We start from the raw sequence: 24,978 nt of genomic DNA, 5'->3' as shown, positions 1-24,978 counted from the left end.
TTTAAATTCTGCATAGGGCACTAGTAAATGCCGGACCGGCACTGCTCGAAGGTATTGTAAAGTTGACTAAGAAGAGGCTTCCAAGTTTCAACTTGAACACATGGACGACCGCTTCTATGCACGTATCAAAATTCTTCAAGTCATAAGAAAATATGTATATTACTAAACCAATTAATAACATAGTGGGAACCTTTTTATAATGAATTTGCTCGGTAGTTGAATACTACCCAATTTGTCATATAATTTGAGACAAAATCAATCGGCCTGTGTCTGGAGTGCATTGCATGTTTATTTCTGCATTTAAATAAAGCCTAGAGCAAATTTATGGGTTCGTTGATTCCTTAATTATATCGAATCCAACACACTTTTTAAATATACGATCTCATATGATCCTTGGATATGTTTTACTTACTCTAAATTTTAAATCCGAGTAACAGTAACAAATGGAAAAAAATAGGACCATTGGGTTTTTGGTTTCTACTTTATCAATGATTAAATAGTTGTAACTTCATTGGTACAATGTTTTGAGAAAATAATTTGCGGATTTTTAATGTTCAATTTTATTATAAATCTGTCGCTAAAATTGTGGTTGTTACTTAGATATCAAATTAGATAAGTAGTTGTCTATATTGGACTTGTAATACGAATTATAATGAGCTAAGATGGTTTGTGTTGAGACGCAAAAAATTTTGGATGACTTTTGTTATTTCTCAAGGAAAATTATAAACTAAACTAATAAAGAGATCAACTGTTAGAAATTTAGAGAACGATGTCTCTACTAACAGATTGAAAATTACCTATTGGCATAGCTTCGCTAGAAAGAATATATCAATATCTACAAAAACACATGCATACACGTAGAAAAATACATACACGCCTAATCGATTATGCTATAACAGTGATCGATATACATCATCAAGCCATCAACTCAGATCTAATATTTTTTAATTTGTTCTAAATTATACTTTTTTTTAAGAAACTTAAATTAGAATGGAGAATGAATCAAACATTTTACTGTTTAAATTATACATTAATTCTAGTTATTATCAGTAATGTTTGTATAATTTGTATGTGTACAATAGAAATCTTTGTTTTTTTTTTGTGCACCATATAAATCGTATTTTAAATTTAACAATCTAAAATATCTGCACACAAATACAAGGAAAAAAAAAACGAACTCTTAAAATTGAAAACTATCAAAACTATGTGGCAATAACATTGGATAGAACTTACGTGGCTAGCTAAGGTTCTAAAGAAACCCATATTGAGAATCATGATTTATATACTTGTATATTCAAACCGTTATCTTAGACAGCCCTAGTTACCATCATCGTTCGTTAGTTACCACTTCGCATTCTATAAATTATTAAGTAGAACCACAATTCTCTTCGCTTCAACATCTCCATAACACACATCTCTCTTTGTCTGCTAGGTAGCTCTCATCTTTCTCTCTCTAGGGATGGAGGGTGTTAGGGTTTCTCTTGCTTGTGCTCTACTTCTTTTCGCAGTCTCTTCAATAGCTTCTGCGGCCATTGTCGAACACACCTTCAACGTAACTATGCATTCTTGCCTCCTCTTCTTCTTCCGCTAAAATTGATTTTTATTGGCATGTTATAAACGTATGATATATATATTGGATACGCGTATAATTGTTTTGTATCGGTTCAAAACTTGAAACAAGATGATTCTTACTTATTTGAAAACCAAATTCATGCTTCTGCCAAATGTTGTGATTGTATTTGATTATAGGTGAATCTATAACTAATGTGAAATATGAGTTTATTTAACTAGCTAACTAGTTATAGTACGAGCATTGACCAGTCATATCCCTAACGACGTGAGAGATACTTGGATTTTGCCAGGTACAAAACTTAACGGTGTCTCGGCTGTGCAAACGGCAAGTGGTAACGGTCGTAAACGGAAGCCTGCCTGGACCAACAATACGCGTTAAGGAGGGTGACTCGCTCGTTATTCACGTCCTCAACAATTCACCACACAACATCACAATTCATTGGTACTCAATTAATTAATTACGGTAACCTCGTTTTAATTTATATATTAATAGTTTGCTTAACTAAGTAAATGATTACGTTTTCGTATTTTGGCTTTACTATAGACGTTCGCCTTTCACCGTCTCTTAGTTATTTCCTTTCTAGCATAAAATACTCAACTTTGTTTTCGAAATATAAAATAAATATGTAGATATTTCATATTTGGAGTATAGTCACTTCGGTCCTTCTTTTTCCTTCGAAATTAATTAAGATTATGATCACGGTATAGTTATATTTTAACAAACATACTAGTATCTAAAATATGAACGTTTTTTTGTTCGTTTTGATTTTTATTAAAAGGTTTAACGATTTTTATTTTTATTTTTGTGTTAAAATTTCAACAAGTTTAATTATCTTAATATTTTGTACGTACACGACGACGCAGGCACGGGATCTTCCATAGACTAACAGTTTGGGCAGATGGACCAAGTATGATAACGCAGTGCCCAATTCAGCCTGGCAAGAGATACGCTTACAGATTCAACATCACCGGCCAAGAAGGTACCTTGTGGTGGCACGCACACTCTTCTTTCCTACGCGCCACCGTATACGGTGCTATCATCATCCGCCCAAAATCCGGCCACTCTTACCCGTTTCCCAAACCTCACAAAGAGGTTCCCATCTTATTTGGTAGGTCTCAAAATATGTTTAAAAAAAAAAAAAACTCGATTATATACTAACTATATTATAAGCTAGATATATATTATTAGGACAAATAATATTTGGTGAATGATGACGTAACGGGTGTTGGTCCTTGTCTTTTAAAATTCAAACGTCTATATACATCAGTAGCTGGAATTGGCCAAATCAAAGTCTTCGATGTTCTACATTATTATAAAAACAGTACTATATATTAATATCTTAACTTTTATATTTTTTTTTTAAAAACAGGTGAATGGTGGAACACGGATGTAGTCGCGTTAGAGGAGACCGCAATCGCCACCGGAGTTCCTCCAAACAATTCTGACGCTTATACGATCAATGGCCTTCCCGGAAACCTATATCCATGCTCCAAAGACAGTGAGTCAAAAGATGATGAACAACTAAAAATAACCCAAAACAAAAATATTTACTAATTAGTAAAATGACTAAATTAAAACAACTAAATAACCAAGTTTCTAACCATACTGTTTGAATAAAACTTACCATTTTCCTAATTAATACTTTCATTATAAATCAAAATAGGAATGTTTAGCTTAGACGTGGTGAAAGGAAAGAGATACCTACTTCGCATCATAAACGCGGCAATGAACATGCAAATGTTTTTCAAGATAGCCAATCACAGGCTGACAGTTGTCGGCGCTGACGCAGTCTACACCGCCCCTTACGTAACCGACGTCATCGCAATCGCACCGGGTCAAACCGTTGACGCACTACTCTTCGCCGATCAGTCCATCGACACCTCCTACTACATGGCGGCTCATCCTTACGCCAGCGCACCCTCCGTCCCTTTCCCCAACACCACCACCAGAGGCGTCATCCACTATACCGGCGCGTCGAAAACACATGGAACGAAGCGCGTGTTGATGCCTAAGCTACCTTCCTTCTTCGACACGTTAACTGCTCACAGATTCTACTCCAGCCTCAATAGCTTAGTCGATGGACCTCACTACGTACCAGTACCTCGCCACGTTGATGAAGAGATGCTCGTAACCATCGGGCTCGGGCTAGAAGCATGCGCAGATAACACAACGTGTCCAAAATTCTCAGCTTCTATGAGCAACCACTCTTTCGTATTACCTAAAAAGCTATCGATCTTGGAAGCTGTGTTCCACGGCGTCGACGGGATTTTCACGCCTGATTTTCCAGACCAGCCTCCGGTTAAGTTCGATTACACTGACCCGAACATAACTCAGACAAACCCGGGACTTTTGCTCGCTCAAAAGACAACGAGCGCCAAGGTTCTGAAATTCAATACGACGGTGGAGTTGGTATTGCAGAACCATGCGCTTATCGCGGCGGAGAGTCATCCCATGCATCTTCACGGATTCAATTTCCATGTTTTGGCTCAAGGGTTTGGTAATTATGACGCCAACCGTGACCGGAGCAAGTTCAATCTCGTTAACCCTCAATTCCGTAACACTTTGGCTGTGCCTGTTGGTGGATGGGCCGTGACCCGTTTCACTGCTGATAATCCAGGTAAAAACTCTCTCAGTCCCAATTCTTTCATTATACTATTTTACAATCAATGCACGAAACCTAAAATATTGGATAACATATTGGTTCAGGTGCGTGGATTATGCATTGTCATATCGATGTTCACTTGCCATTCGGACTAGGGATGATATTTGTGGTTGAGAACGGACCGACCAAGGCGACCACCTTGCCACCGCCACCACTTGATCTTCCCAAATGTTAAGCAATAATATTTTTAAAATAAGAAGATTATTTAGAGCAAAAAAGGACAGAATTTGCCTCAAACACTCACTGAGATTTGTTTGATTTGCTCTCTCATATTTATTTTGATGTAGTCGGTAATTCAAATTAAATTGTAGTCCCTTCATATGTTTTTGTTACCAATTGTGTGCGTTGTCACTTGTCAGTGATTTATATGGTTTATTTTCTTGTAAATTTTGTCACTTTTTTTTTTTTTTAATATTCGTGGAAAGAACGTCAGTTGAAAGCTAAATCAAAGCAAATCAAGCTAAAAATCTGTTTTCAAGAGAAAGAAACACAAAGACAATGAGCCATTAACTTTGTGTTCCCTCGCATCTCCCTACTTATTCTCGCCACATCGACCCATGCGTGGGTAATATTGATAGTTTGATACCTAACAAAGAAAAAACCGGGTACGCAGTAGTGTAGTGTAATCTTGAATTCAAACATTACAAAATATAAGCACCAAAAAAATTGCTTCATAGATGCATCTCTTTCTCAACCAATAATAATTGGCAAAGAATATACAAAACCAAAATTTTTCCTTATCGTACTGACGAAAATTATCTTTGTTAATCAGACTTCAGTTCAGAATTTTAATATACAAAGTTAATTACTACTTTCATAACAAAAAAAAAAAAAAAAAGTTAGTTACGACTGTAGTTCGGGTAATTTCTTACGTTGGTTTTAGTTCAATACCGGTTTTGGTGTTAACCGGTTACCGGTAAAAAAACTTTCAAAACATTATCCTAAAAAATTCAGAGCGGACAGAGAAAAAAAAAAAAAAACAGAGAATGATGAAGCTGCAAGGGGGACTTCTCCAATGGAGTCGTAGCAGTTTAATCCCATCGATTTACACGCCAATCAACACAACCCAATTCTCTATCTCCGCCTGTGTCATTGAGGGGAACCACCAGCTTACGGCGAAGGAGAGACGGCAGCTCCGGAACGAGCGGCGGGAGAGCAAATCAGGGTATAGCTGGCGAGAAGAAGTTGAGGAAAAGTTGATTCAGAAACCAACGAAACGGTATGCGACGTGGACGGAGGAGCTCAATTTGGACACTTTGGCTGAGTCAGGTCCGCAATGGTGGGTGGTTAGGGTTTCTAGACTTCGTGGTCATGAGACTGCTCAAATCTTAGCTCGTGCTCTCGCTCGTCAGTTCCCTGAAATGGAATTCACGGTAATGGAATTTGGGTTTATCTTCTTCTGTTTGTGTGATTTTGAAGTTTGGATCAAAATGGTATCTTAGATCACTGTTGAGAGATGAAAAGTTAAAAACTTGTTATAAAAATCGAAACTTTATTGTATATTTTTTGGTTAGTGTGATACTGAGTTTGGATTTTGGGTTATTGTGTGATCTTGAGAAGTTGTGGGGAATTCATACAATTGGTTTTGAAGCAAGTTGCTGTGTAATTTCGTTGTCCAGGTGTATGCTCCATCTGTTCAGGTGAAGAGGAAGCTAAAGAACGGTTCTATATCCGTGAAACCGAAACCTGTGTTCCCTGGTTGCATTTTCATCAGATGTATATTGAACAAAGAGATACATGACTCCATAAGAGAAGTTGATGGAGTTGGAGGTTTCATAGGCTCAAAAGTTGGTAATACGTGAGTAGTATTCTCACTCTCATTCTATGCGTGTGTAAAAGGTCTGTGAATTGATTTGTATCTGCATTTTCTTTTGCAGCAAGAGACAGATTAATAAACCGAGACCAGTAGACGACAGTGATTTGGAAGCCATTTTCAAACAAGCAAAAGAAGAACAAGAGAAAGCAGACAGTGAATTCGAGGCGGCAGAAAGAGCTGAAGAAGAAGCCTCACAGAAGCTTGCCGCATCTAATCCAGATGTTGTTGAGACTGTAGCAGAATCTAAACCGAAACGAGCCCCGAGAAAAGCTACACTTGCTACTGAAACAAAAGGGAAGAAGAAACTCGCAGCTGGTTCTACAGTTCGAGTTTTATCAGGGACATTCGCAGAATTCGTTGGCAACTTAAAGAAACTGAACCGCAAAACTGCAAAGGTACAATTTTAGCTCCTTGTGTGTGCACTAATGTGTTTTGTTTAGATGTCTGTCTGACTTAGTGACTCTCTTGTGTGGTTGATGGTTTTGCAGGCAACGGTGGGATTTAGTTTGTTTGGAAAGGAGACACTAGTGGAAATTGACATCAATGAACTTGTTCCTGAGATTCAATCTTAGACTAGTTTGTTCACTACATGTGAATTTTTGGTTTGAAATAATAAATGCATGATTACATGTTTTTGATGTATCTGTTCTGTTAAATTTGCCATACGAAAATAATTCAGTCAAAAAGCTACTAAGTCTGAAAGAAAAAGTAAACTGATAGAAGGAAACCATAGAGATGAATCGCAGCATCCATAGCAACTCTGATTAACCTCAACTGAACTGTGTCCCGTTTTTAACATTTTCACATCAGAACGCATGATGTTTCCAATGCTGGACTTGGGCTCTTTTGGGGAAAGGCCCAATATCATTGAAATAAACAGTAGCCGTCAGATCAGAGTGAAGCAAACAGATACAAACCGTTAGATTAAGGTCACTTGAAAACCCTAAAGCTTCCCTTATCTCTTGGCAAGTTCGGCGAGTATATAAAGGCTGATACCAAAACCCTAGTTTCTTTACGTCAAACTCCCTCTGTACACAGAGTTAAACTGAGTTTGTGTCTCGAAATTTTTATCCTTAATTTGAGCGAAAATGGTGAAAGCAACCAAGGCGGAGAAGAAGATCGCGTACGACACCAAGTTGTGTCAGCTTATCGATGAGTACACCCAGATCTTGGTCGTTGCGGCCGACAACGTCGGATCAACTCAGCTCCAGAACATCAGAAAGGGTCTTCGTGGTGACTCTGTGGTGCTTATGGGAAAGAACACTATGATGAAGCGTTCCGTCAGGATTCACTCTGAGAACACCGGAAACACTTCAATCCTTAATCTGCTTCCTCTCCTTCAGGTCAGTTTCTTCAGCTTCACAAAATGTTTATTTTTTTTTGTTTTGTTTGAAGAGTTTAGATTATAATTTGCGTTTTGGATCTGTGCTTTATTTAGGGAAACGTTGGTTTGATCTTTACCAAAGGTGACCTCAAGGAAGTGAGCGAGGAGGTTGCTAAGTACAAGGTTGGTTTCATTTTCCTGAATCTGCTTTGCAAATGTTGGACTGTGGCTTTTGATCGGATCTAATGCATAAAGGAAATGTTTTTAAACTTACATTTCTGCTTAGATTGGTTATGATTTCGCATATAGATGTTCTGAATAGCTTGTTTAGCTAAGAGTTTTACATTAATCTGCATAAACGTGATTGGATTGTGTAAAATGTTGATACATCCCAATGTATTGGATTGTGTAATATGTTTATGTATCGTCAATATTAATTGGTTGTATGACATGTAGTATGATTGTGTAGTATCTTATTTTCTTTATATGGTTGTGTAGTATGATATTTTCTCCATATGATTGGATTGAAAAGTAACTTACTTCATATTATTTACAGGTTGGTGCCCCTGCTCGTGTGGGTTTGGTTGCCCCAATTGATGTGGTTGTCCAACCTGGCAACACTGGTCTCGACCCGTCCCAGACATCTTTCTTCCAGGTTTGTTTATTCATCTTTTGGAATGTTTGACTGGATTCGTTTGAATCCAGAGTGTGAAGTTATTAAAACATGAATCAATGTGTTTTGGATTGTTTAGGTGCTTAACATCCCAACCAAGATTAACAAGGGTACCGTTGAAATTATCACCCCTGTGGAGCTTATCAAGCAAGGTGACAAGGTCGGTTCTTCTGAGGCTGCCCTTCTAGCCAAGCTAGGCATCAGGCCGTTCTCATATGGTCTTGTTGTCCAGTCGGTTTATGACAATGGTTCAGTCTTCAGCCCAGAGGTTCTTGACCTTACAGAAGATCAACTTGTTGAGAAGTTTGCTTCTGGTATCTCCATGGTCACTTCCTTGGCTCTAGCTGTGTCTTACCCTACCCTTGCTGCAGCACCGCATATGTTCATCAATGCCTACAAGAATGCCTTGGCCATTGCTGTTGCCACTGAGTACACCTTCCCACAAGCTGAGAAGGTGAAGGAGTTCTTGAAGGTTAGTCATTAAATAGTAGTGCATCTTTTTTATCATGTTAATTCTTATGCTTGGTCCATTGATTTTGTAAATATTAATTCTCGGGTGTAAATTTGGAATGCAGGATCCTAGCAAGTTTGCTGTTGCTGTAGCAGCTGTGTCTGCGGATGCAGGTGGTGGTGCAGCTCCTGCTGCTGCTAAGGTAGAGGAGAAGAAAGAGGAATCAGACGAAGAAGACTACGATGGTGGTTTTGGTTTGTTCGATGAAGAGTAGATTTTGTCTGTCAAGGTTTTACCTTTTTGTCATGACTGATAAGTGTTACTTCGTTTTTAGAATCTGGTTTTCAATTTTCTTGGTTTTGGCCAATTCTGATTTTTATGTTACTGTCTTTTTATATTCAGGAGTTTTCTTTTTCTTTATTTTTATGTGGATTTGGCCAATAATTTTTTTAGCTTCAATTTATGTTATGTGCACGTAAATAAATGTGTTTCATGACATAATTGCGATTTAGCGCTAGCGAACGAGAACTGAAGATGAGTAGGTACTTCATAAAGTGTCATGGTGCAAATCTTTTTAACGTATAGCATTCTTAGGCTTTAGTTGTCGTGAAACCATTTCGGAGAAAGTGGACAGGAATGTCATTAGACTAATTGGGGCGAACAAAAGAGAGTGCAATAATATTGAATAAGTATCAGAAATAGCTTTAATCTTAGTCAGCAACCACTATGAGAGATGGTGAGAGCGTCTGCATGAGTTAATGATATTTATCTCTTCCCTCAGCTTTCTTCTCAACAGACTTAAATACTTCTTGAAAAGATGGACTTCATTCTCTGAATCCTAGAAAATTCCATTTAGAAGGAGAAGAGAGAGAGAGGCAGAAGAGTTCGTCTCTGTAGCCATTGAAACAGAGGAGTTTCGTTTAGTTTAATCCCAAGTTAAGCTATGGCGCTGTTCAAAGCCATCTCTTTTCTGTTCGTTTTATGTTTTGAGATACATGGAACCGCAGGTGTGGATTTCACGTTTTCGTTTGGTGGATTCGTGAAATCTCAAAACAAGAGTGTTGCTATGTTTGGAGATTCGAAGCTGGTCAATGACAGTTCTTCGATTCAGCTGACTGACTCAGTGAGTGGAAGCGTAGGACGAGTCTTTTACAGGAAACCCATCAATCTTTTCCGAGGTAAAGAGATTAACTTGGTTATTTTCTCGACTTACTTCTCGTTTTCTATGCCCAATGACATTGGTGATGTCTTGGCTTTTGTAATGACTCCAAGTACTTTGGATCTTAGTCTGTTTGGTACGAGAGATAACAGTTCCACTGCTTTAGGGTTTCTATTAGAATATGCAAAGAACGAGACAGTTGTTGCTTTTGAGTTTGATATCTCCAAGAGAGGAAACCGTGCAAGAATCTTAATTGGTAGGCCTGAATCTTCTAATATTAGAAACCTTTCGTTTGATGGTGACTTGATGATGAACAATGGAGGGACTTTGAGCTGCATGATTGATTACGTGGCAAGTTATAAGAAAATGATGGTTAATTTCAGAAGATCTGGTTCGATAAAGGAGTACGATCCGTTCTTCTCTTTCTCAGTAGACTTGGCGAAGCTTTGGGAAGGTGGTGAAGTCATGGTGGGTTTAAGCTCTGCCAATGGGAAGTCTTCCAAGGCACATTTTCTCCATTCTTGGAGAATTGAAACATGGCAGCGTCAGCCGATGTGGCTGCATCCAGTGCCACTTGAACAGAATGAAGGTTTGAAGGCCGATGTTTCCACGGAGGAGGAAGAGGGTCGAGAGAGAAGTGAGTGCACATGGAGAATGGTTGGTGCTTTGGTCTTGGGTGTAGTATGTGGAGCCTTAGGGGCAATGTTGGCTTTGTATCTCTGGACAATATGCGGTGTTAGGAGGTCAATGGCGGTGGTTCCAGAGGAATGTGCTATTGAACAAGGCAAGAAGTAGTGACTAGTTTGGTTTGGTGTGTGTTTTGGAAGGTTGTCTTTGTGTTGTGTGGTGGAAATGTAGGGTCTTTGCCTTTTTCTTCGTCTTCCTCTTCCCTCTAAGTTTATCTTATCTTTCTTCTGTGATGTTTCTGTTAATTTGTCTCCTTCGTTGCAGGTTTTGCGATGTGTTTTCACTATGTAAAATCACTATGATAAGAAGCTGTAAGCGATCTTGCAAAATGAACTTAGTTGTTGATGTTGTTCTTGATCCATTTGGGTTTGTAAGAGTCCTACATTTAACATGTTTTCTATTTATGGAACGGAATCAAGAAACAGGACCCACTTTGTCTTCTTCTCACTTTTGATGTTTACTGCAACAGAGTAATGTGAACTGAGTACAAAAAAGTCTTCGTTCAGTCATCTCGTGAATTAAATGTATAGAAAGACGACAACATTCACATGTATCATTACTTGCCATTTCCTAATATGTCTCAACCAGAGAAGATAAAGAGTGATGTACAATGAACCTAACCTCAATATGGATAACAAACACGAGGCGTCAAGGAGGAAAGCAGATACTTGAGATTCATACAAGATTTTCTGAGAACCTAGTTCTAATCTTTAATTGATTCTCCCTAATTACTGGAGAACTAGGAATCATCTGGAGAACAACTGGAGTGGTAAGCTTCACAAATATCCAGATTGACTTCCCCAGTTTTAACCGCAAGTGGTAATTCCTGGTAAGTGCGGTGTAGAGGGGGTAAGATCAAAGCAGACTTATTATCCATTGCTAATAGTCTTCCACATTTACTGCATCAGAAGCGAGGTAAAAAGTTTAGTCCATATCAAACATTTGTTTTCTAGTATTCCAGAAGAATTATAAAGAGTGGCTTAGTACCTGCATGGTTTGCTAAAAAGGGATTCAAAACTGCATATCCATAGCTGTATTAGAAAAAAACAAAGGTCTTAATTAACTTCCATGGAAACAAAAGAAAGAAACTATTCATGTTATCCAGTGAATCTTTGTAAAATGCTTTACCAGAAGAGAATAGAGAGCTGTTCCAGTACCAAAGCCGAGAAAATATTGCAAGGCTGTAGCAGCATGTTCCTGAAAGAAAATCTAATTAATGCAAGTTCATAATCTATCAATTCTGTGAAAATTTATAATATGACACCAATTTGCAGTCTCTGTTACCGTGATGTGTTTGTACACATGATAAACCGAGAATCCTCTCGCATGTAAGTAGCTACCTCCCTGTAAGGAACGGATGAAGCAAAGATATGTACTTAAAACCATTTCATTTGAGAATCAGTATATTCTAATGGAGGGAGATTGGAAGTTACTTCATCTGGAGAGAAGAATGCAACTGCATCTGGATCAACGGAACCAGCTGGATTCAATGAGACTACAGCTCTGAATACAGATGGAAATGATAATTCAATCACAGCAATCTTATCAACAATTTCGTTCTGTATCCCTGATCTCAGCTTACTGGAACTCTGGAAAATAGGCTTCGAAGCTTCTGTTGGATCATCACTAGTTGACCCAGGTAAATAATTAGCTCTCTTCAGCCAGTTCAAGCGTCCATAAGTAGACACCTTCACATCCGGGACCAGCTTCTCTAAACGAGATTGTATATCTGGCAATGTTTTGTAATCAACCGGATCCTCTCTTCCATTTTCTGATAGCAAATGGGAGGCACAAAGTTTTTTCGATCTTGGTTCCATCTTTAATCCATCATCAATGTGAGGAAAGAATCGTCTTTTCTGATCCGTGAAGGCCTTGAGAGCTAATCTACAGTCATTAAGAGTCATACCAACATACTATGCGTCAAAGTTTTAACAAACCAGAAGGAAAACAGAAATTGCATAATGAAACTCCAAATAGGTCCACCAAAGCTTCACAATCAATCCTCAAGATCCAAGAGACTATTAAGGAATGATGGAAACAGAATCCACAATCCTCCAGGAGGAACTAACAGCCAAAATGAATCTTCAAATCTAATATTGTAGAGTCGAACCTAAACACTAATTATGATCTCATGTCATCTGCAACAATCTCATACCTGGTTCTATCAACAGCAGAGGCACCAGCTTGACCAGCGAGCTGCCTCTTCCAAGCATAAGCAACAACTGCACCATCTGGACAAACCAATGGCATGTGAAGACCCCATGAGTTACTTCTTGACCTAAGAGACTCAGTTAACACTCCAGATTCTTCCAACTTCTTCCCTGAAACATAATTATGATCTGAGAACCAAACAAGCAAAATCAATACTAATAACATAATCCAATTTATGGTTTCACAAGTAAAGCACCGATTAAGCGGAGATCCTGAAGATGTTGACGCATGGAGGCGTCTTCTCTGAGGAAGAGCTGAAGAGGCATATCGGTGTGACGAGGTTGGGAAGCAACGAACATTGCTTCAAGGATACGGTCAGCGCCGAGGCGGATATCGGCGATAACCCTAGCCGCTTGATTAAGTCGTTCCATGGCTTGAGCCACCTGTTTAGGCGGCGCGTCAGATTCCGACTGATTGTTCGCCGGCTCGGCCGTGTTCTGGAGAAGTTGGGACTGGTGTAGCGTCTGCATAAGCTGTGATGGAGGATTCAAACTCTCTCTCTTTTATCTCTCTCGATAATTTCAATTATTTTTGATTTTCAATTGAAATTGATGTTCTTGACGACGACGGAGGAATATTATTTCTGGACTGAGAGAGAGAGAGAGAGAACGATTTTATTTTCACGTCCAAATCTCAAAGTACTATACTGTACTCTATTTTAGTAGCTGGAAACGCCAGACGCAATTTTATACCGTTTGCGTTTTTAAACGCGTTTTTTGTTGATCTGCTTTCTTCTGCTCTGGTTTTATGTAATCTTGTCTAAATTTTAATTAATTTTCAATCTGTGAGTTAAGGAAGACCAATCAATCAATTATGAATTTCTTCTTTTCCAGAACATGTTACCTTTCAAAATACAAAATTCTGTTATTATAAATCCACAAAATGTTTTGATTCTTGGAAAATTGGTTTTTTAGCTGACTCATTGGTTTACTACAATGCAAGTTGCAAGCAGAAGATACATCTTCATGCTGATCTTTCTTATTCCTACTTCCCTGAGTACACTTGATGTTGTGTTGATGACTTGATGTCTAAAAGCTGAAATCGAACTTTGTTCACAGAAATCATGGATAAAAGCTACAAGAGAAGTTAGCCGATAAAGTTTCCTGTTGAATCCCAAGGACGAGTTTCATATGACTTCCCGACGATGCTTCGTTTGTCACTTACAGTTCCATCTTCTGTTTCGTACTCTGGAAAGTAATCAATGAATGTTTTTGTGCCTAACTCATCGACCCCATTGAACAGAAAATCCCTTAGCAGCTCCTGATTTTGTTTCAAATCATTTTCTTAACATCTTCACAAATTAATGGGGACAGGGCAACAAGTTGAAACATGAAAGGGATCAAATCTTTTTATACCTTTGCCTTTGCTTCACCAACTAATCTTTTAAGAAGACCATGTCCAGGATCCTGCAAACACCAAACAAGATTCACTCTAACAAATACAGATACAATTTCTGGTCATACATGCAAAATTACAAAGGATATATTCCGATCACCTTCTGTGCTCGCCATGTCAGGTATTTGTGTTGTGCTTCACAATTGGCTCTCACCTGAGATGGTTCCATCTCATCCCCCACTTGGATTGTCATCTCAAGCCATGCCTGTGGTAATAATTCTCAGTCATGTTTCCTGTAAAACCTTAGCTTTTAGATGCACACATCCACGAGTATATATACCTGATAGTACTCGAGGAACGCAGAGAACAAAGCCTCATGTTTTTCTTGGCTAGAAGAAAACCTGGTCCACATCACCAAAGGAGAAAAAAACTTTATGGATTCACCAGTCAATTTCCCTCCCCATGGGAAAGTCTGCAAATAAAACCTCAGATCAGTCATTTATATAAGTTATTAGGTTTACCTGCAATTGAGTAACTTAGTGTTTCTATTAAATGGTCACCTCAGCATATTTATGATATATGGACATTATCTTGTTATAATACTTCTCCTGGTAATCCGTCTGGTCAGTTAACTGATGCAAAGGATTGAGATCCCTAAAGAAGAGCATACAGTAGAAAATTTGAACATCTAGTGTCCATGTTTGGACAATACAGACCTGATAACTCCAGCCTAACTAGAAAATAAGAAGATAACTTACAACACCACTATGTTCGTGTTAGCAGATGTGAAGAAGTTAGCACAGAATATGGGCGCATCATACTCAGGCTCCATGAAACCGGCAAAGTCAAAGACCTGCACATTATACAAACAATCAATCAATCATTCGATGGTAAGGAATGAGGACTAAAGCAATCAATTTGTACACACTGCTGCAGTTAAACCTGCATTGTCTCATTCTCGATGGCCATGCTCCGTAAAAGTCTAATCTTTGGGGATCTGAAAGCAAGCAATTGAAGTTCAGTTTTCCCATCCAGTCCTGTAATGCTACTATACCTTTCCTGAAACAGTTTGATGATTAGCAAAACAAAAATTCCAAGGTTTACTCAAGCAGCCTGTAAAGTGAAGTCACTGGAGCACTCATAAAATATGCCCCAAACAGGATTTAGATAACTTTTTAAACACAACCCAATCAGTGCCCTGTATCCTTGAACCTTGGCATAAGACGAAGACACCATTATCTAAGTATATAGGGACCATTACTAACACCACTAGAATCTTTGGTATTGATAAGCAAACTTGAAAACTTGCCCTTTTATAACAATTCACCCAAAATTCACAGTTTGATGATTAGGTAATCCTCTCTGTACAGTAATCGAAAGTGTAAAATGCACAAACCTGGAGAGGTGAAGGTTCAAGAACGATCCTTTTCCTGGTTTCTTCCAGAGCAGACTCTGCGAAATCCTTATACGAGACAGCAGAGACTCTAAATAAGAATCTTTTACTGAAATTGATCTTCTTAGGGCTTGCCGAGATGAGAACAGGTGGGTTTGCTGCTTTGAAGCACGACCCAGTTGAAAATCCAAACTTTATTGATAAAGCCATTACAACACTCACAAACTGATAACTAAAGGCCTCCTCTTTCCTCTGTGTCCCCTCTTCGACCACTATCTTCAATTCTTCATACTGTGACAACTAAAGGTCTCCTCCTTCCTCTGTGTCCCCTCTACGCGAGCTAACGCAATATCGCAACGACGATGAAAGGTTAGAAAAACACGGCGAACCAGATTGAGAAACCGAGAAATTTGACTATTTGAGACTTTGATGAGTAATCCAACTACTGTATTAAAATATATATTAAATGAGAATTAGTTCCACCAGCAATAATGGGGAATCTCAAAAGACTCTTTTTTTACTTCTTCTTTATTATGTTTAAGCCGGTGAGGTTCAAAACGTTTGCTATTCCTCTCTCTTGAGTTTTCTATTCTTTGCGTTGTTCTCTGCAAAGGAATAATACTGCAATGGCTGAGGGTACAGAGACGGTGAAGCTAAGTCTGAGACTTCTCATAGATGAAGAGAGGAACAAGGTTGTCTTGGCTGAATCTGGTAAGGATTTTGTTGATGTGCTCTTTAGTTTTCTCACGCTTCCCATGGGAACTATAGTCAGATTGCTTGAGAAACATCGGACATCGCCTCAAGTGGTTGTAGGATGTTTTAACAATCTTTACAAAAGCGTTTCAGAGATGGGTCTTGAGAGTTTTCAGACTGAATCATGTAAGCAAGTGCTAATGTATCCTAGGAGTGTGAATCGTGACAAGTACGGAAAGATTAAGTTGAAAATATATGACACCGAGGCTGTCAAGTACTTTGTTTGCCCACGTTTTCGCCATGGAGGAGAATCCTGCAGAAGATATTATAGCATTTCGAGCACTGAGACATGTGGGTGTGGCTTGATGGATGAGGAGGTTCTGGGACTTGAAGAAGAGCATGTTCAAGGAACTAGTAGCGATGAGATTTTTGTTAGCTATGAGAATTCGTTCGTCATAACGGACGACTTGAAAGTGGCGTTGAGCTCTATGGATTATGTATTGAATACTCTTAGAGGCTTAGGCTATGCAAATGCTCACAAGCTCGGTGAAATTGTTCTTGATGTCGGTTTAAGAGAGGTACTGTCTCAGTGTCATTATTACACTTCTGCCGTCATTTGTATAGTTACATTTTTGTTGAGTGTTTGTTTTGTGTGATTGACAGATACTCACTTTGCTGGAATGTTTATTTACTTCTGATTCTCCATTAACCGATACTTTTCTAAAGAAGCAAAGTTCACTGTGCCTGACTAGATCTCGTTTACCGCTAACTCCAACTGTGCAAGAATCTGGAGCAGGACCAGACCAAACCATAACTTTGAAAGCATTTGTTAGAAAAGTGGACGGTAAGATTCTCTGTGTAGAATCTGGAGCAGATTTCATTGATCTTGTATTCACTTTTCTAGCCTTACCACTTGGATCTGTCTGGGACATCTCTGGTGACAATATCACTCTTGGTTGTATTGGGAACGTGTTCAGAAGCTTCAAGGGTTTGAACGAAGAAAATGATGATTCCTCGTCGTCTGCCAAGTGTCTACTTCCTTCGTATTATAGTTGCCCAAAACAGTTGCTTGATGTTGTCACTTTGCAAAGACAAATTTATTACTCCTTCCGTTTCAAAATATAAGATGTTGTAGAGAAGTTTTTTGTTTCATAATATATGATGTTTTCAAGTTTTTATGCAACTTTTAGATTAGTTTAGTATTTTATATTATGCATTATTGTTTCTGATTAGTTGAACTTGTTAAAATTAAAGACTTCTTTATCTGCATGATTTAGTTGAAACATCCTATATTTTGAAACAGAGGGAGTATTACAGGTTCTGTCCCAGCCCTGCTGATCCCTTTGGCGGCAGTAGGTGTAGTTTCACGAGAAAGGTGCCTGATTATCTTACTTTTCAAACCCAAAATATCAAGGTTCTTGATATGAGAAGTTTTGGGTTTGTGAGTGGATACGCAAGGTATTTGGTAACTGATGATTTGGTCATCAAATTGAAGGACTCGGCTTCGAACATTAGTTTGCTAAAGCTAACATTGCATTTGGCGGAGGAAGATGTCAGAGAACAAATGATCACCATTGGAAAATCAGAGGTGTGTGGTTGTTGTCTTCTCTTTTTGTGTGATTTAAGTGTTTGGCCTAGAGGGAATAAATCAGTTTTTAAATTGAAACTTTATTCTATTTCAGGCTATTAATTTGCTAAGAGCTTCAATGATGACATCCTCAGGTTTAACTACTTGCTTCTGGAACTTAATCATGAAGAAGGCCAAAGAAGAAACTTAAGGAAAGAGGATTAGGATAAGCCAGTGTTTATCAGGGTCCATATGGATATTTTTTTGAGGTTCCCAAGTAGTCATCATGTTCTTCTATATAGTTTCTTCTAATTTAACTATTAGTCATCATGTTTATCTTCATGGTGAATAATGAAGTTCATCGAACCTGAGTCAATTACTTGTGATGGATTGTTCCAGATGCTAAAACATTGTTATTGTGTTCACCAAGTTTTTGTTAACCTCACCTAACAGTTCCATGGAATAAAATGTAAAAAACAAGAATAATGATATGTTTTTATGTAAGAGTATAAAATACAGGGACTCATATGTAAATAATAAATCTATAAATTAATGTATTTGTTACAAAGCTTCTGCTTCTTCCATGGTGAGATTTTCAAAAATTCACATCTCACCGGAAATTAAAAAAAAAAAAAAATCACCGGGAAGTTAATATGAACGATGAGAAGCTAGCCTCTAAATTGAGGGTGATAAGGGTTTTAGTGTCAATTTGGATGAGGAACCCAGTTGGAGATTAATGGAATCTTTAACTGTCATTGGGACATGTATGTCAATCACGCGGCCATAGGGAAGCTCAAAGGTCAAAACTTTCTGGGTTCCGATGTTTGAATCATTACTTTCATTTAATAATCAGATTACACGAAACCTCTTCAGATTCATAACCGATGTTTCTTCAATATATATAGAGAGGCAAATTGTAGTCTCTACATCTTCTCACTGTCAAATTTGTAGTCTAATTACTTTTCTCTTCCTTACTTGTGTTTGTTTTTTTATCACTCGTTTTCGTTCACCTCCAATGGCTAAAAGTGCCAAGTTTAGATTGAAACTTCTGATTGATGAGAAGAGAAACAAAGTTGTATTGGCTGAGGCTGATCAGGATTTTGTTGATGTACTCATCAGTCTTTTGACTCTCCCTATGGGTAAAATCGCTAGTTTGCTTGAGAATCACAAGACGGTTCTAGGTTGCTTTAAAAACCTTAAAAAAAGTGTTGCAGATATGGCCATTGATCATTATGAGACTGAAGCTTGCAAGAGTATGTTCCTCTATCCGAAGAGTACTAAGGAGATCCATTGCAGAAGGCTCAAGTTGAACATGTATGATACTAATGATGCGACAAGGTTCTTTATGTGCCCGCATTGCTATTGGAGTAATTCATGCACCAAGGAATATAGCAATTTTAGCACCTCGAGATGCAGTTGTGGAGAACGGATGAGTCGTGAGATTCAGATCCCAGAAGCAGATCAAGTAGGAGAACTGATAGGAGATAATGCAGATGGAGTGTTTGTCAATTGCCGATCCTCATTCATTGTGACTGATGATCTGAACGTGAAATTGAACTCATTGGTGTTATTATGAAAGTTATGAATGATTCAGGGTATTCTGGTTTTAGTGATCTGCGGGAAACACTACTTGATGTAGGGTTCGAAGAGGTACTTTAGCTTTTTCTCATCTTTTTTATTTTCTCATTTTAGTACATAAAACTCTTATATCGAAATATTTATCCTATTTTAGGTGCTGACTCTACTGGGATGTTTATTCACTTCGGAAACTCCCTTATCATGCGCATTCCTCATGAAACCATGCTTGCCAAGGATGCACAAAATGCTAACCCCACCTGTGCCAAAAACGAACCGTGTAGAACCAAGCAGAGTGTACTCTGTCAAAGTTTTTGTTAAAAAGTTTGATAGGGGGATTCTTTATGCTGAGTGTAATGAAGACTTCATTGAATCTCTTCTTACTTTTCTGATTCTCCCGCTTGAGTTGGCCTGCTCATTGTCCAATAACAATACCATTTTGGGATGTGTCGGAAATTTGTGCAGAAGCCCGTGTAGAAGTGCGTTTGCATCCAATTTTTGTCAAATTCCTGATTATTATACGTGCAGTAACAACAAAAATCTGTTTGGTTATGTCTGTGACAGCTCGCTAACGTATGAATGCTTAGTTCCTCTTGGCATTTATCCGAGTTACAAATTCGCCAGGTATTTTAGAAGACCTCTGCTCCCAGAAACTTGCAAAATTATGAGTGTGTCCAGTGTACCCAAAAGTAAAGTCTGCAAGTTATGAGACTGGGTTTATGAAGACGAATACAAAGTTCATCGTCTCTAATGATCTTATCATAACTCCCATGAATTCATCTTCAACCATTGGTTTGTTAAAGAAGATGGAGGTCGATATCAGCGATCTTGAGGAGTATCAAATTAGTATTTCTAAAGCAGTGGTATGCTTGTAATATTGCATTGCTTCTTTTACTTTTGTTCTTTGGTATATTCGTTTTTTTGCCTCAGGGGAATTGTTTAAGTTTCTGAATTTTTCTTCTGTTGCAGCTCATCAGCATTCTCAGAGCTTCCTTGATCTCTTCCTCTGCATTAACTAATGGTCTCTCAAGCTTGCTCGTGAAGAAACCGAAGGAAGAAACTTAAAACTCCACATGAAAAAAATATACAACCTGAAGAGTCTTGATGGAGTCGCCTCTGTTCTGAAGATTCTCTCTTACATCTTTTGGATTCTAAAACATTATTTCAAGCTTTATTTTCTATCCTTTTGTTTTTACAATGCTTCAGATTTTAGTTTGAGCTTGATGCTTTTCGTATGTCTGCACTTCGTTTTGTGGCTTTTAAGCGTTGCCTTTTTAATAAATACATTTTGTTCTGTCTTACCATTTTTTATTTCTTTACTATCTGCATCACAGACTTGCAAAACCAGAATATTAGCCCAAACTGAATGCAGATAGTTTTCTCAGGAGTTACCTTATAGTTTTCTCCCTAATTGATGCACTCTGTTTGAAAGCTTACATCCTTGGCACATGTATCAAAAACTCATGCGGGTCATGGGGAAGTGTAAAGGTTTCTCTGTTTTGTTGGTTTCATTAATGGTTATTGACTGTCACATCATATGCAACCCCTCTTGGCATTGGATAGAGAGGGGAAATATCAATGCAGTGATTAAAGCAGCCGTAGATTCTAAGTTTGAAATTACTGGAGGTAAATGGGCGGCTTCTTCACTAATCGATGCAATTTTTATGGAAAATATACACAGTATATGGGAAATATATACTTTAAAACTCATGCGGACATAGGAAACCGCAAAGGTTTATAGGATAATTATTGTAATTGAAGATATAGGTTGTGAAACATCTCAAAATTTATTTATATATAATACGGGGAGATCACTGGAATCGTCACTCAGACACAACATATTACCTTAAACACCAGTTGGTTGATTTTTCTTTCCTTTTTGTTCTTCCCTTGATCTTTTAATGGCTAATAGCGCTGCAAAACCGAAGTTTAGCTTGAGACTTATCATCGATGAGGAGAAAAACAGAGTTGTTTTGGCTGAAGCTGGGAAGGATTTTGTTGATGTACTCTGTAGTCTTTTGACTCTCCCCATGGGTACCATTGTAAGGCTGCTGGAGAAACATCAGAATCCACAGCCTTCAATCGTTGGTTGTTTCCACAACCTTTACAAAAGTGTTTCAGACATGGACGTTGACAATTTCGAGACTCAAACTGGTAAGAAATTCCTGCTGTATCCACGGAGTGCTAAGTCGAGTCACTGCAGAAATCTAAAGCTGAACATAGATGATACTGAGGTGACCAAGTTCTTTGTCTGCCCGAATTTTGTATCTACTCAACCATGCAGTGAGGTTTACATCAACATTAGTTCCACAAGGTGTCGTTGTTGTGGACGCTCGATGAGCCATGAGCTTCATTGTGAAGGAGAACAAACTTATAGCTGTTTAGGAGATAAATCAAATGGAGTATTTCTCAGCTGCCGAACGTCATTTATCATCACAGATGATCTGAAAGTGGCACTGAACTCTATGGGTCTTGTTCTTAACGTACTCAATGACCTTGGCTATGATGGTTTTGATAAGCTGCAAGAAATGGTTATTGATGTTGGTTTTGAAGAGGTACTTGTCTTTCTTTTGTATTATTTTGTACCTTGCTTAATTACAACTTTGTGAATAAGTCTCTTCTATATATTGTTTGTAAATGCAGGTGCTGACTTTGTTAGGTTGTATGTTTACTTCGGAGTCTCCCTTAACAGACACATTCCTGAGGAAAAACTGTATGTCCAAGAAACGTAAAATGTTCACACCATTGGTGCAAGAAAGTAAAGTTGCAGAAGATGCAGATGAGCTCATATCTTTGAAAGTTTACATTAGAAAGACAGACAGGGTGATTCTTTATGCTGAGTGCAGAGAAGAGTTCGTTGATTTTCTTTTCACTTTTCTTGCCATCCCGCTTGAGTTTGCTTGGGAGCTTTCTGTTGACAGTATGAATATGGGCTGCGTTGGTAATCTCTGCAGAAGCGTGAAAGATTTGAGCTTTGAAAAGCAGAATGAACCCACTGATTCCAAATGCGTGCTTTCTTATTTTTATAATTTCAGGGTCGGGGCACAACTTTTAGATGTTGTTATCCAGGAAACACCAGAAATGAATGCTTGGTTAACAGTTATGGCGGTACTGGCAGAAACACTCTCTTTAAAAAGATAGACAACAATGTGGTTTATAACGGTGAAAGAATTGCGAAGTTAGTTTCTGTGGATTCAAAATCCAAGGGCACTTCGGATTCTGCTAGTTTTGGACTTTTGAAGGGAGCAACAAATTTCATAGTGTCGGATGATCTAGTTGTCACTCCTATGAACTCTTCATCAACAATCTCCTTGTTAAGCAAGCTGCAAATGAACATTGGTGACATTGAGGAGCAAGTAATTAGCGTTGGCAAAGCTGAGGTATGATGCCCTCTACATCTTTTTTTCAACTCCCTGATAGTTTTTTCAGAAAAATATTCAATTTGTTTTGAAATGCAGGCCACTAGCTTACTTAGAGCTTCCTTGATCACAACCTCAGCGTTAACCAACGGTCTCTCAAGCTACCTCTCGAAGATGGACCCTCCTAAAGAAGAGACACAATCAACGTCCAAGATTCTGAAGTCTGACAAACCCAAAGAAGCTCCTAAAGAAGAAACTCAAGCAACGTCCAAGATTCAAAAGTCTGACAAACCTAATGAAGCTCCTAAAGAAGAAACTCAAGCAACGTCCAAGATTCAAAAGTCTGACAAAATCAATGAAGCTTGGCAGCTTCTGTAGCTACGTACTTCTTAAAATTACAAGTGTTGTGTTTTCTTGTTTTGCTGCAAAATCTTTGAGAACATGCCTTTTGTTTGGTTGTGCTCCATTTGCTTTGTGTAAGGATTTTTTTATTTTATGATATAACATGCTTCGAATTGGATGGATTGCTCTTTGGACTTTGATCTTTGTATGATATCCATAGTAACCTTAATTAAACAGCTCTAGGAATAGAGAGAAACGGATTTGACTATGGAGTCAAATCATCAGTACACAACACTGAAGCAGCTTTGGTTTTTTTTCTTCTTTCATGTCAAACGTTGTCGTTTGATTGGCATTCATTAGTCCACATGGGAAGTTGGCAAAGGTTTCAACGTTACTGATCTCATATAATCCATTCTAGTTGAGTTTGGTTAATAGAATACTCGGCTCTAAAGTATCCATGTCGCTCTCTACGTTCCGACTTCCGACCATGTAATTTTTTTGTTGAGCAATTAGATGGGCTTTTGTTGAGAGTCTTGAGACCACAGTTATATAAACGTGGCCCGTACGTCTCTTTTTTTTTTTTTCTTTTTTTGGGTCTCATTCTTTCTCAGCCTAGAGAGAGTCTCTTCTGATTTATATACCCTAACGCATCTCGATTTATCATTTTATCTAAAGTTCTGAATCTCGCCGGAAATCTTAGAAGACGCGATTTTTCTTAACGCCGTTTGAGATTCCCTTAGAGTCTTTGAGGTCCAGGAGATAGTGAATTTGTCGGTGGGTATTGAAAATGAAGGAAGAGAACGAAGTGGTGAAGACATTTGCAGAACTTGGTGTGCGTGAGGAGCTTGTGAAAGCTTGTGAGAGATTGGGATGGAAGAAACCTTCCAAAATTCAAGCCGAAGCCCTTCCTTATGCTCTTGATGGTAAGGCCTTTTGTGCGGTTACACTCTTTTTTATCTGTTTAATACTTTTGTGATGATGATTCCTGCTCATTGATGTTTTATATATTGTTTTGAGGTTCCTAGTTCTGTGTTTATGTCTTTCCGAGATTTGAATTTTGTGATTATTAGGGTTTATTATATCATGCAACTAACTGAATCTGATGTTTATTTAATGTCTCGTTCGTTCAGGGAAAGATGTGATTGGACTCGCGCAAACTGGTTCTGGTAAAACTGGAGCCTTTGCGATTCCTATATTGCAAGCACTTCTTGAGTATGTTTATGATTCTGAGCCTAAGAAAGGACGTAGACCTGATCCTGCCTTCTTCGCTTGTGTTTTATCTCCAACTCGGTATCACAGTTTCTTCTAGCGCTTACTTACTTTGTTTGCTCATTCTTGTTGGATTTGATTTTTTAATTCTTCTGTGTTCCTTCCTCTCCAGAGAGCTTGCAATCCAGATTGCTGAGCAGTTTGAAGCTTTAGGAGCTGATATAAGTCTTAGGTGTGCTGTGGTAAGCTCATGTTTTAACCATAATTTAAATTTTAAATCTTCCTCTGTAGCACAATAGTTGAATAGGTTTACAACTACATAATACGTCGTTTTCAGCTTGTTGGAGGTATAGACAGGATGCAACAAACTATTGCTCTTGGGAAACGGCCTCATGTTATTGTACGTTTTCTGTTCTAATCTTATGGTCATTTGTTTTGGTAACTGCACTTATCGTAAGTGTGAATCTAGCCACTAACTATGGTATGTTGTGTCTTTAGGTTGCAACACCTGGTCGTCTCTGGGATCATATGTCTGACACAAAAGGCTTTTCTCTGAAATCTTTGAAATTTCTGGTATACTAATGCTTACCTTTATTGGTCTTTTTCGTTTTGGTTTAGTCTTTTCTTCGATCGTATCAATTTGTTATTTACTTCACACAGGTTCTTGATGAAGCAGATAGGCTGCTGAATGAAGATTTTGAGAAATCTCTTAACCAGATTTTGGATGAGATCCCTCGTGAACGTAAAACACTTCTTTTTTCAGCGACTATGACTACAAAGGTAGGAACCTTTCTTGACAGTGTTGTGGTTTTTGATCGATCAAACTGAATTTGTTTAAAGGAACCATTGATTGTTAAAGTCTCTGAATTTGTTTTGTCCTTCTAGGTTCGAAAACTTCAAAGGGCATGTTTGAGGAATCCTGTGAAGGTATGGAAACACGAAATGACTT

The 24,978-nt window shown here is 38.3% G+C and overlaps 8 protein-coding genes and 2 pseudogenes across 9 annotated transcripts in view; 8 read left to right on the top strand and 2 right to left on the bottom strand.

The window, feature by feature from the left end:
• Nucleotides 1,350–4,610, top strand: LOC104750119 (laccase-7-like). The gene is made up of 6 exons (XM_010471902.2): nt 1,350–1,552; nt 1,863–2,014; nt 2,437–2,681; nt 2,943–3,071; nt 3,237–4,190; nt 4,280–4,610. The coding sequence occupies exons 1-6, from the start codon at nt 1,460–1,462 to the stop codon at nt 4,408–4,410; spliced, it is 1,704 nt and encodes a 567-aa protein (XP_010470204.1). The 5' UTR covers nt 1,350–1,459; the 3' UTR covers nt 4,411–4,610.
• On the top strand, nt 5,185–6,693 carry LOC104750033 (transcription termination/antitermination protein NusG-like). Its single transcript, XM_010471793.1, has 4 exons — nt 5,185–5,608; nt 5,855–6,033; nt 6,113–6,446; nt 6,540–6,693. Exons 1-4 carry the CDS (start codon nt 5,222–5,224, stop codon nt 6,621–6,623), a joined length of 984 nt encoding a protein of 327 aa, XP_010470095.1. The 5' UTR covers nt 5,185–5,221; the 3' UTR covers nt 6,624–6,693.
• Nucleotides 7,015–8,919, top strand: LOC104749792 (60S acidic ribosomal protein P0-3-like). The gene is made up of 5 exons (XM_010471520.2): nt 7,015–7,394; nt 7,490–7,558; nt 7,932–8,030; nt 8,128–8,520; nt 8,624–8,919. The coding sequence occupies exons 1-5, from the start codon at nt 7,140–7,142 to the stop codon at nt 8,771–8,773; spliced, it is 966 nt and encodes a 321-aa protein (XP_010469822.1). The 5' UTR covers nt 7,015–7,139; the 3' UTR covers nt 8,774–8,919.
• LOC104749882 (truncated lectin 2-like) lies at nt 9,085–10,706 on the top strand. Of its 2 annotated transcripts, XM_010471690.2 has the most exons (2): nt 9,085–9,677; nt 9,825–10,706. In XM_010471690.2, the coding sequence occupies exons 1-2, from the start codon at nt 9,443–9,445 to the stop codon at nt 10,451–10,453; spliced, it is 864 nt and encodes a 287-aa protein (XP_010469992.1). In that variant the 5' UTR covers nt 9,085–9,442; the 3' UTR covers nt 10,454–10,706. The 2 variants fall into 2 exon arrangements, with proteins under 2 accessions (XP_010469992.1, XP_010469926.1); XM_010471624.2 differs by having other exon boundaries at nt 9,087–10,706.
• Nucleotides 10,877–13,188, bottom strand: LOC104749702 (mediator of RNA polymerase II transcription subunit 27). Its single transcript, XM_010471419.2, has 7 exons — nt 12,753–13,188; nt 12,501–12,666; nt 11,779–12,229; nt 11,630–11,689; nt 11,474–11,542; nt 11,333–11,376; nt 10,877–11,244 (listed from the first exon to the last, which is right to left on the bottom strand). The coding sequence occupies exons 1-7, from the start codon at nt 13,024–13,026 to the stop codon at nt 11,085–11,087; spliced, it is 1,224 nt and encodes a 407-aa protein (XP_010469721.1). The 5' UTR covers nt 13,027–13,188; the 3' UTR covers nt 10,877–11,084.
• LOC104749614 (phytochromobilin:ferredoxin oxidoreductase, chloroplastic-like) lies at nt 13,407–15,753 on the bottom strand. Its single transcript, XM_010471315.2, has 8 exons — nt 15,288–15,753; nt 14,834–14,950; nt 14,650–14,744; nt 14,452–14,545; nt 14,232–14,363; nt 14,052–14,156; nt 13,912–13,962; nt 13,407–13,816 (listed from the first exon to the last, which is right to left on the bottom strand). Exons 1-8 carry the CDS (start codon nt 15,492–15,494, stop codon nt 13,643–13,645), a joined length of 975 nt encoding a protein of 324 aa, XP_010469617.1. The 5' UTR covers nt 15,495–15,753; the 3' UTR covers nt 13,407–13,642.
• On the top strand, nt 15,889–17,977 carry LOC104749537 (annotated as a pseudogene).
• LOC104749476 lies at nt 18,164–20,407 on the top strand (annotated as a pseudogene).
• Nucleotides 21,021–22,856, top strand: LOC104703932. Its single transcript, XM_010420028.1, has 4 exons — nt 21,021–21,674; nt 21,763–22,227; nt 22,326–22,499; nt 22,578–22,856. Exons 1-4 carry the CDS (start codon nt 21,021–21,023, stop codon nt 22,854–22,856), a joined length of 1,572 nt encoding a protein of 523 aa, XP_010418330.1.
• The window catches only part of LOC104703923 (DEAD-box ATP-dependent RNA helicase 10-like), a 4,731-nt gene continuing 3,262 nt past the window's right edge, over nt 23,510–24,978 (top strand). The window contains exons 1-7 of the mRNA XM_010420017.2: nt 23,510–23,743; nt 23,951–24,110; nt 24,202–24,271; nt 24,367–24,429; nt 24,528–24,602; nt 24,690–24,809; nt 24,915–24,956. Coding sequence (XP_010418319.1) covers nt 23,608–23,743; nt 23,951–24,110; nt 24,202–24,271; nt 24,367–24,429; nt 24,528–24,602; nt 24,690–24,809; nt 24,915–24,956 — 666 coding nt within the window. The 5' untranslated portion in view covers nt 23,510–23,607. The remainder of the gene's footprint in view (nt 23,744–23,950; nt 24,111–24,201; nt 24,272–24,366; nt 24,430–24,527; nt 24,603–24,689; nt 24,810–24,914; nt 24,957–24,978) is intronic.

Source organism: Camelina sativa, chromosome 1 (genome assembly GCF_000633955.1).
Source record: "Camelina sativa cultivar DH55 chromosome 1, Cs, whole genome shotgun sequence".
In the NCBI taxonomy this organism is placed as follows: Eukaryota; Viridiplantae; Streptophyta; class Magnoliopsida; order Brassicales; family Brassicaceae; genus Camelina; species Camelina sativa.
This window is presented reverse-complemented; position numbering and strand designations above follow the sequence as displayed.

Bases quoted from the DNA above. Each gene is read 5' to 3' on its own strand.
- LOC104750119 (XM_010471902.2), top strand. From the start codon at position 1,460: ATGGAGGGTGTTAGGGTTTCTCTTGCTTGTGCTCTACTTCTTTTCGCA. The intron at 2,682-2,942 runs GTAGGTCTCAAA...TTTTAAAAACAG, and splicing joins AGAGGTTCCCATCTTATTTG to GTGAATGGTGGAACACGGAT. The intron at 3,072-3,236 runs GTGAGTCAAAAG...AAATCAAAATAG, and splicing joins ATATCCATGCTCCAAAGACA to GAATGTTTAGCTTAGACGTG.
- LOC104750033 (XM_010471793.1), top strand. From the start codon at position 5,222: ATGATGAAGCTGCAAGGGGGACTTCTCCAATGGAGTCGTAGCAGTTTA. The intron at 5,609-5,854 runs GTAATGGAATTT...TTCGTTGTCCAG, and splicing joins TCCCTGAAATGGAATTCACG to GTGTATGCTCCATCTGTTCA. The intron at 6,034-6,112 runs GTGAGTAGTATT...TTTCTTTTGCAG, and splicing joins GGCTCAAAAGTTGGTAATAC to CAAGAGACAGATTAATAAAC.
- LOC104749614 (XM_010471315.2), bottom strand. From the start codon at position 15,494: ATGGCTTTATCAATAAAGTTTGGATTTTCAACTGGGTCGTGCTTCAAA. The intron at 14,951-15,287 runs GTTTGTGCATTT...AAACTGTTTCAG, and splicing joins TTGAACCTTCACCTCTCCAG to GAAAGGTATAGTAGCATTAC. The intron at 14,157-14,231 runs GTATATATACTC...TTATTACCACAG, and splicing joins CGTTCCTCGAGTACTATCAG to GCATGGCTTGAGATGACAAT.
- LOC104703932 (XM_010420028.1), top strand. From the start codon at position 21,021: ATGGCTAATAGCGCTGCAAAACCGAAGTTTAGCTTGAGACTTATCATC. The intron at 21,675-21,762 runs GTACTTGTCTTT...TTGTAAATGCAG, and splicing joins TTGATGTTGGTTTTGAAGAG to GTGCTGACTTTGTTAGGTTG. The intron at 22,228-22,325 runs GTACTGGCAGAA...TCAAAATCCAAG, and splicing joins CTTGGTTAACAGTTATGGCG to GGCACTTCGGATTCTGCTAG.
- LOC104749882 (XM_010471624.2), top strand. From the start codon at position 9,443: ATGGCGCTGTTCAAAGCCATCTCTTTTCTGTTCGTTTTATGTTTTGAG.
- LOC104749702 (XM_010471419.2), bottom strand. From the start codon at position 13,026: ATGCAGACGCTACACCAGTCCCAACTTCTCCAGAACACGGCCGAGCCG. The intron at 12,667-12,752 runs GTGCTTTACTTG...ATTATGTTTCAG, and splicing joins TCAGGATCTCCGCTTAATCG to GGAAGAAGTTGGAAGAATCT. The intron at 11,377-11,473 runs GTAAAGCATTTT...TTTCTAATACAG, and splicing joins CAGCTCTCTATTCTCTTCTG to CTATGGATATGCAGTTTTGA.
- LOC104749792 (XM_010471520.2), top strand. From the start codon at position 7,140: ATGGTGAAAGCAACCAAGGCGGAGAAGAAGATCGCGTACGACACCAAG. The intron at 7,395-7,489 runs GTCAGTTTCTTC...TGCTTTATTTAG, and splicing joins ATCTGCTTCCTCTCCTTCAG to GGAAACGTTGGTTTGATCTT. The intron at 7,559-7,931 runs GTTGGTTTCATT...TATTATTTACAG, and splicing joins AGGAGGTTGCTAAGTACAAG to GTTGGTGCCCCTGCTCGTGT.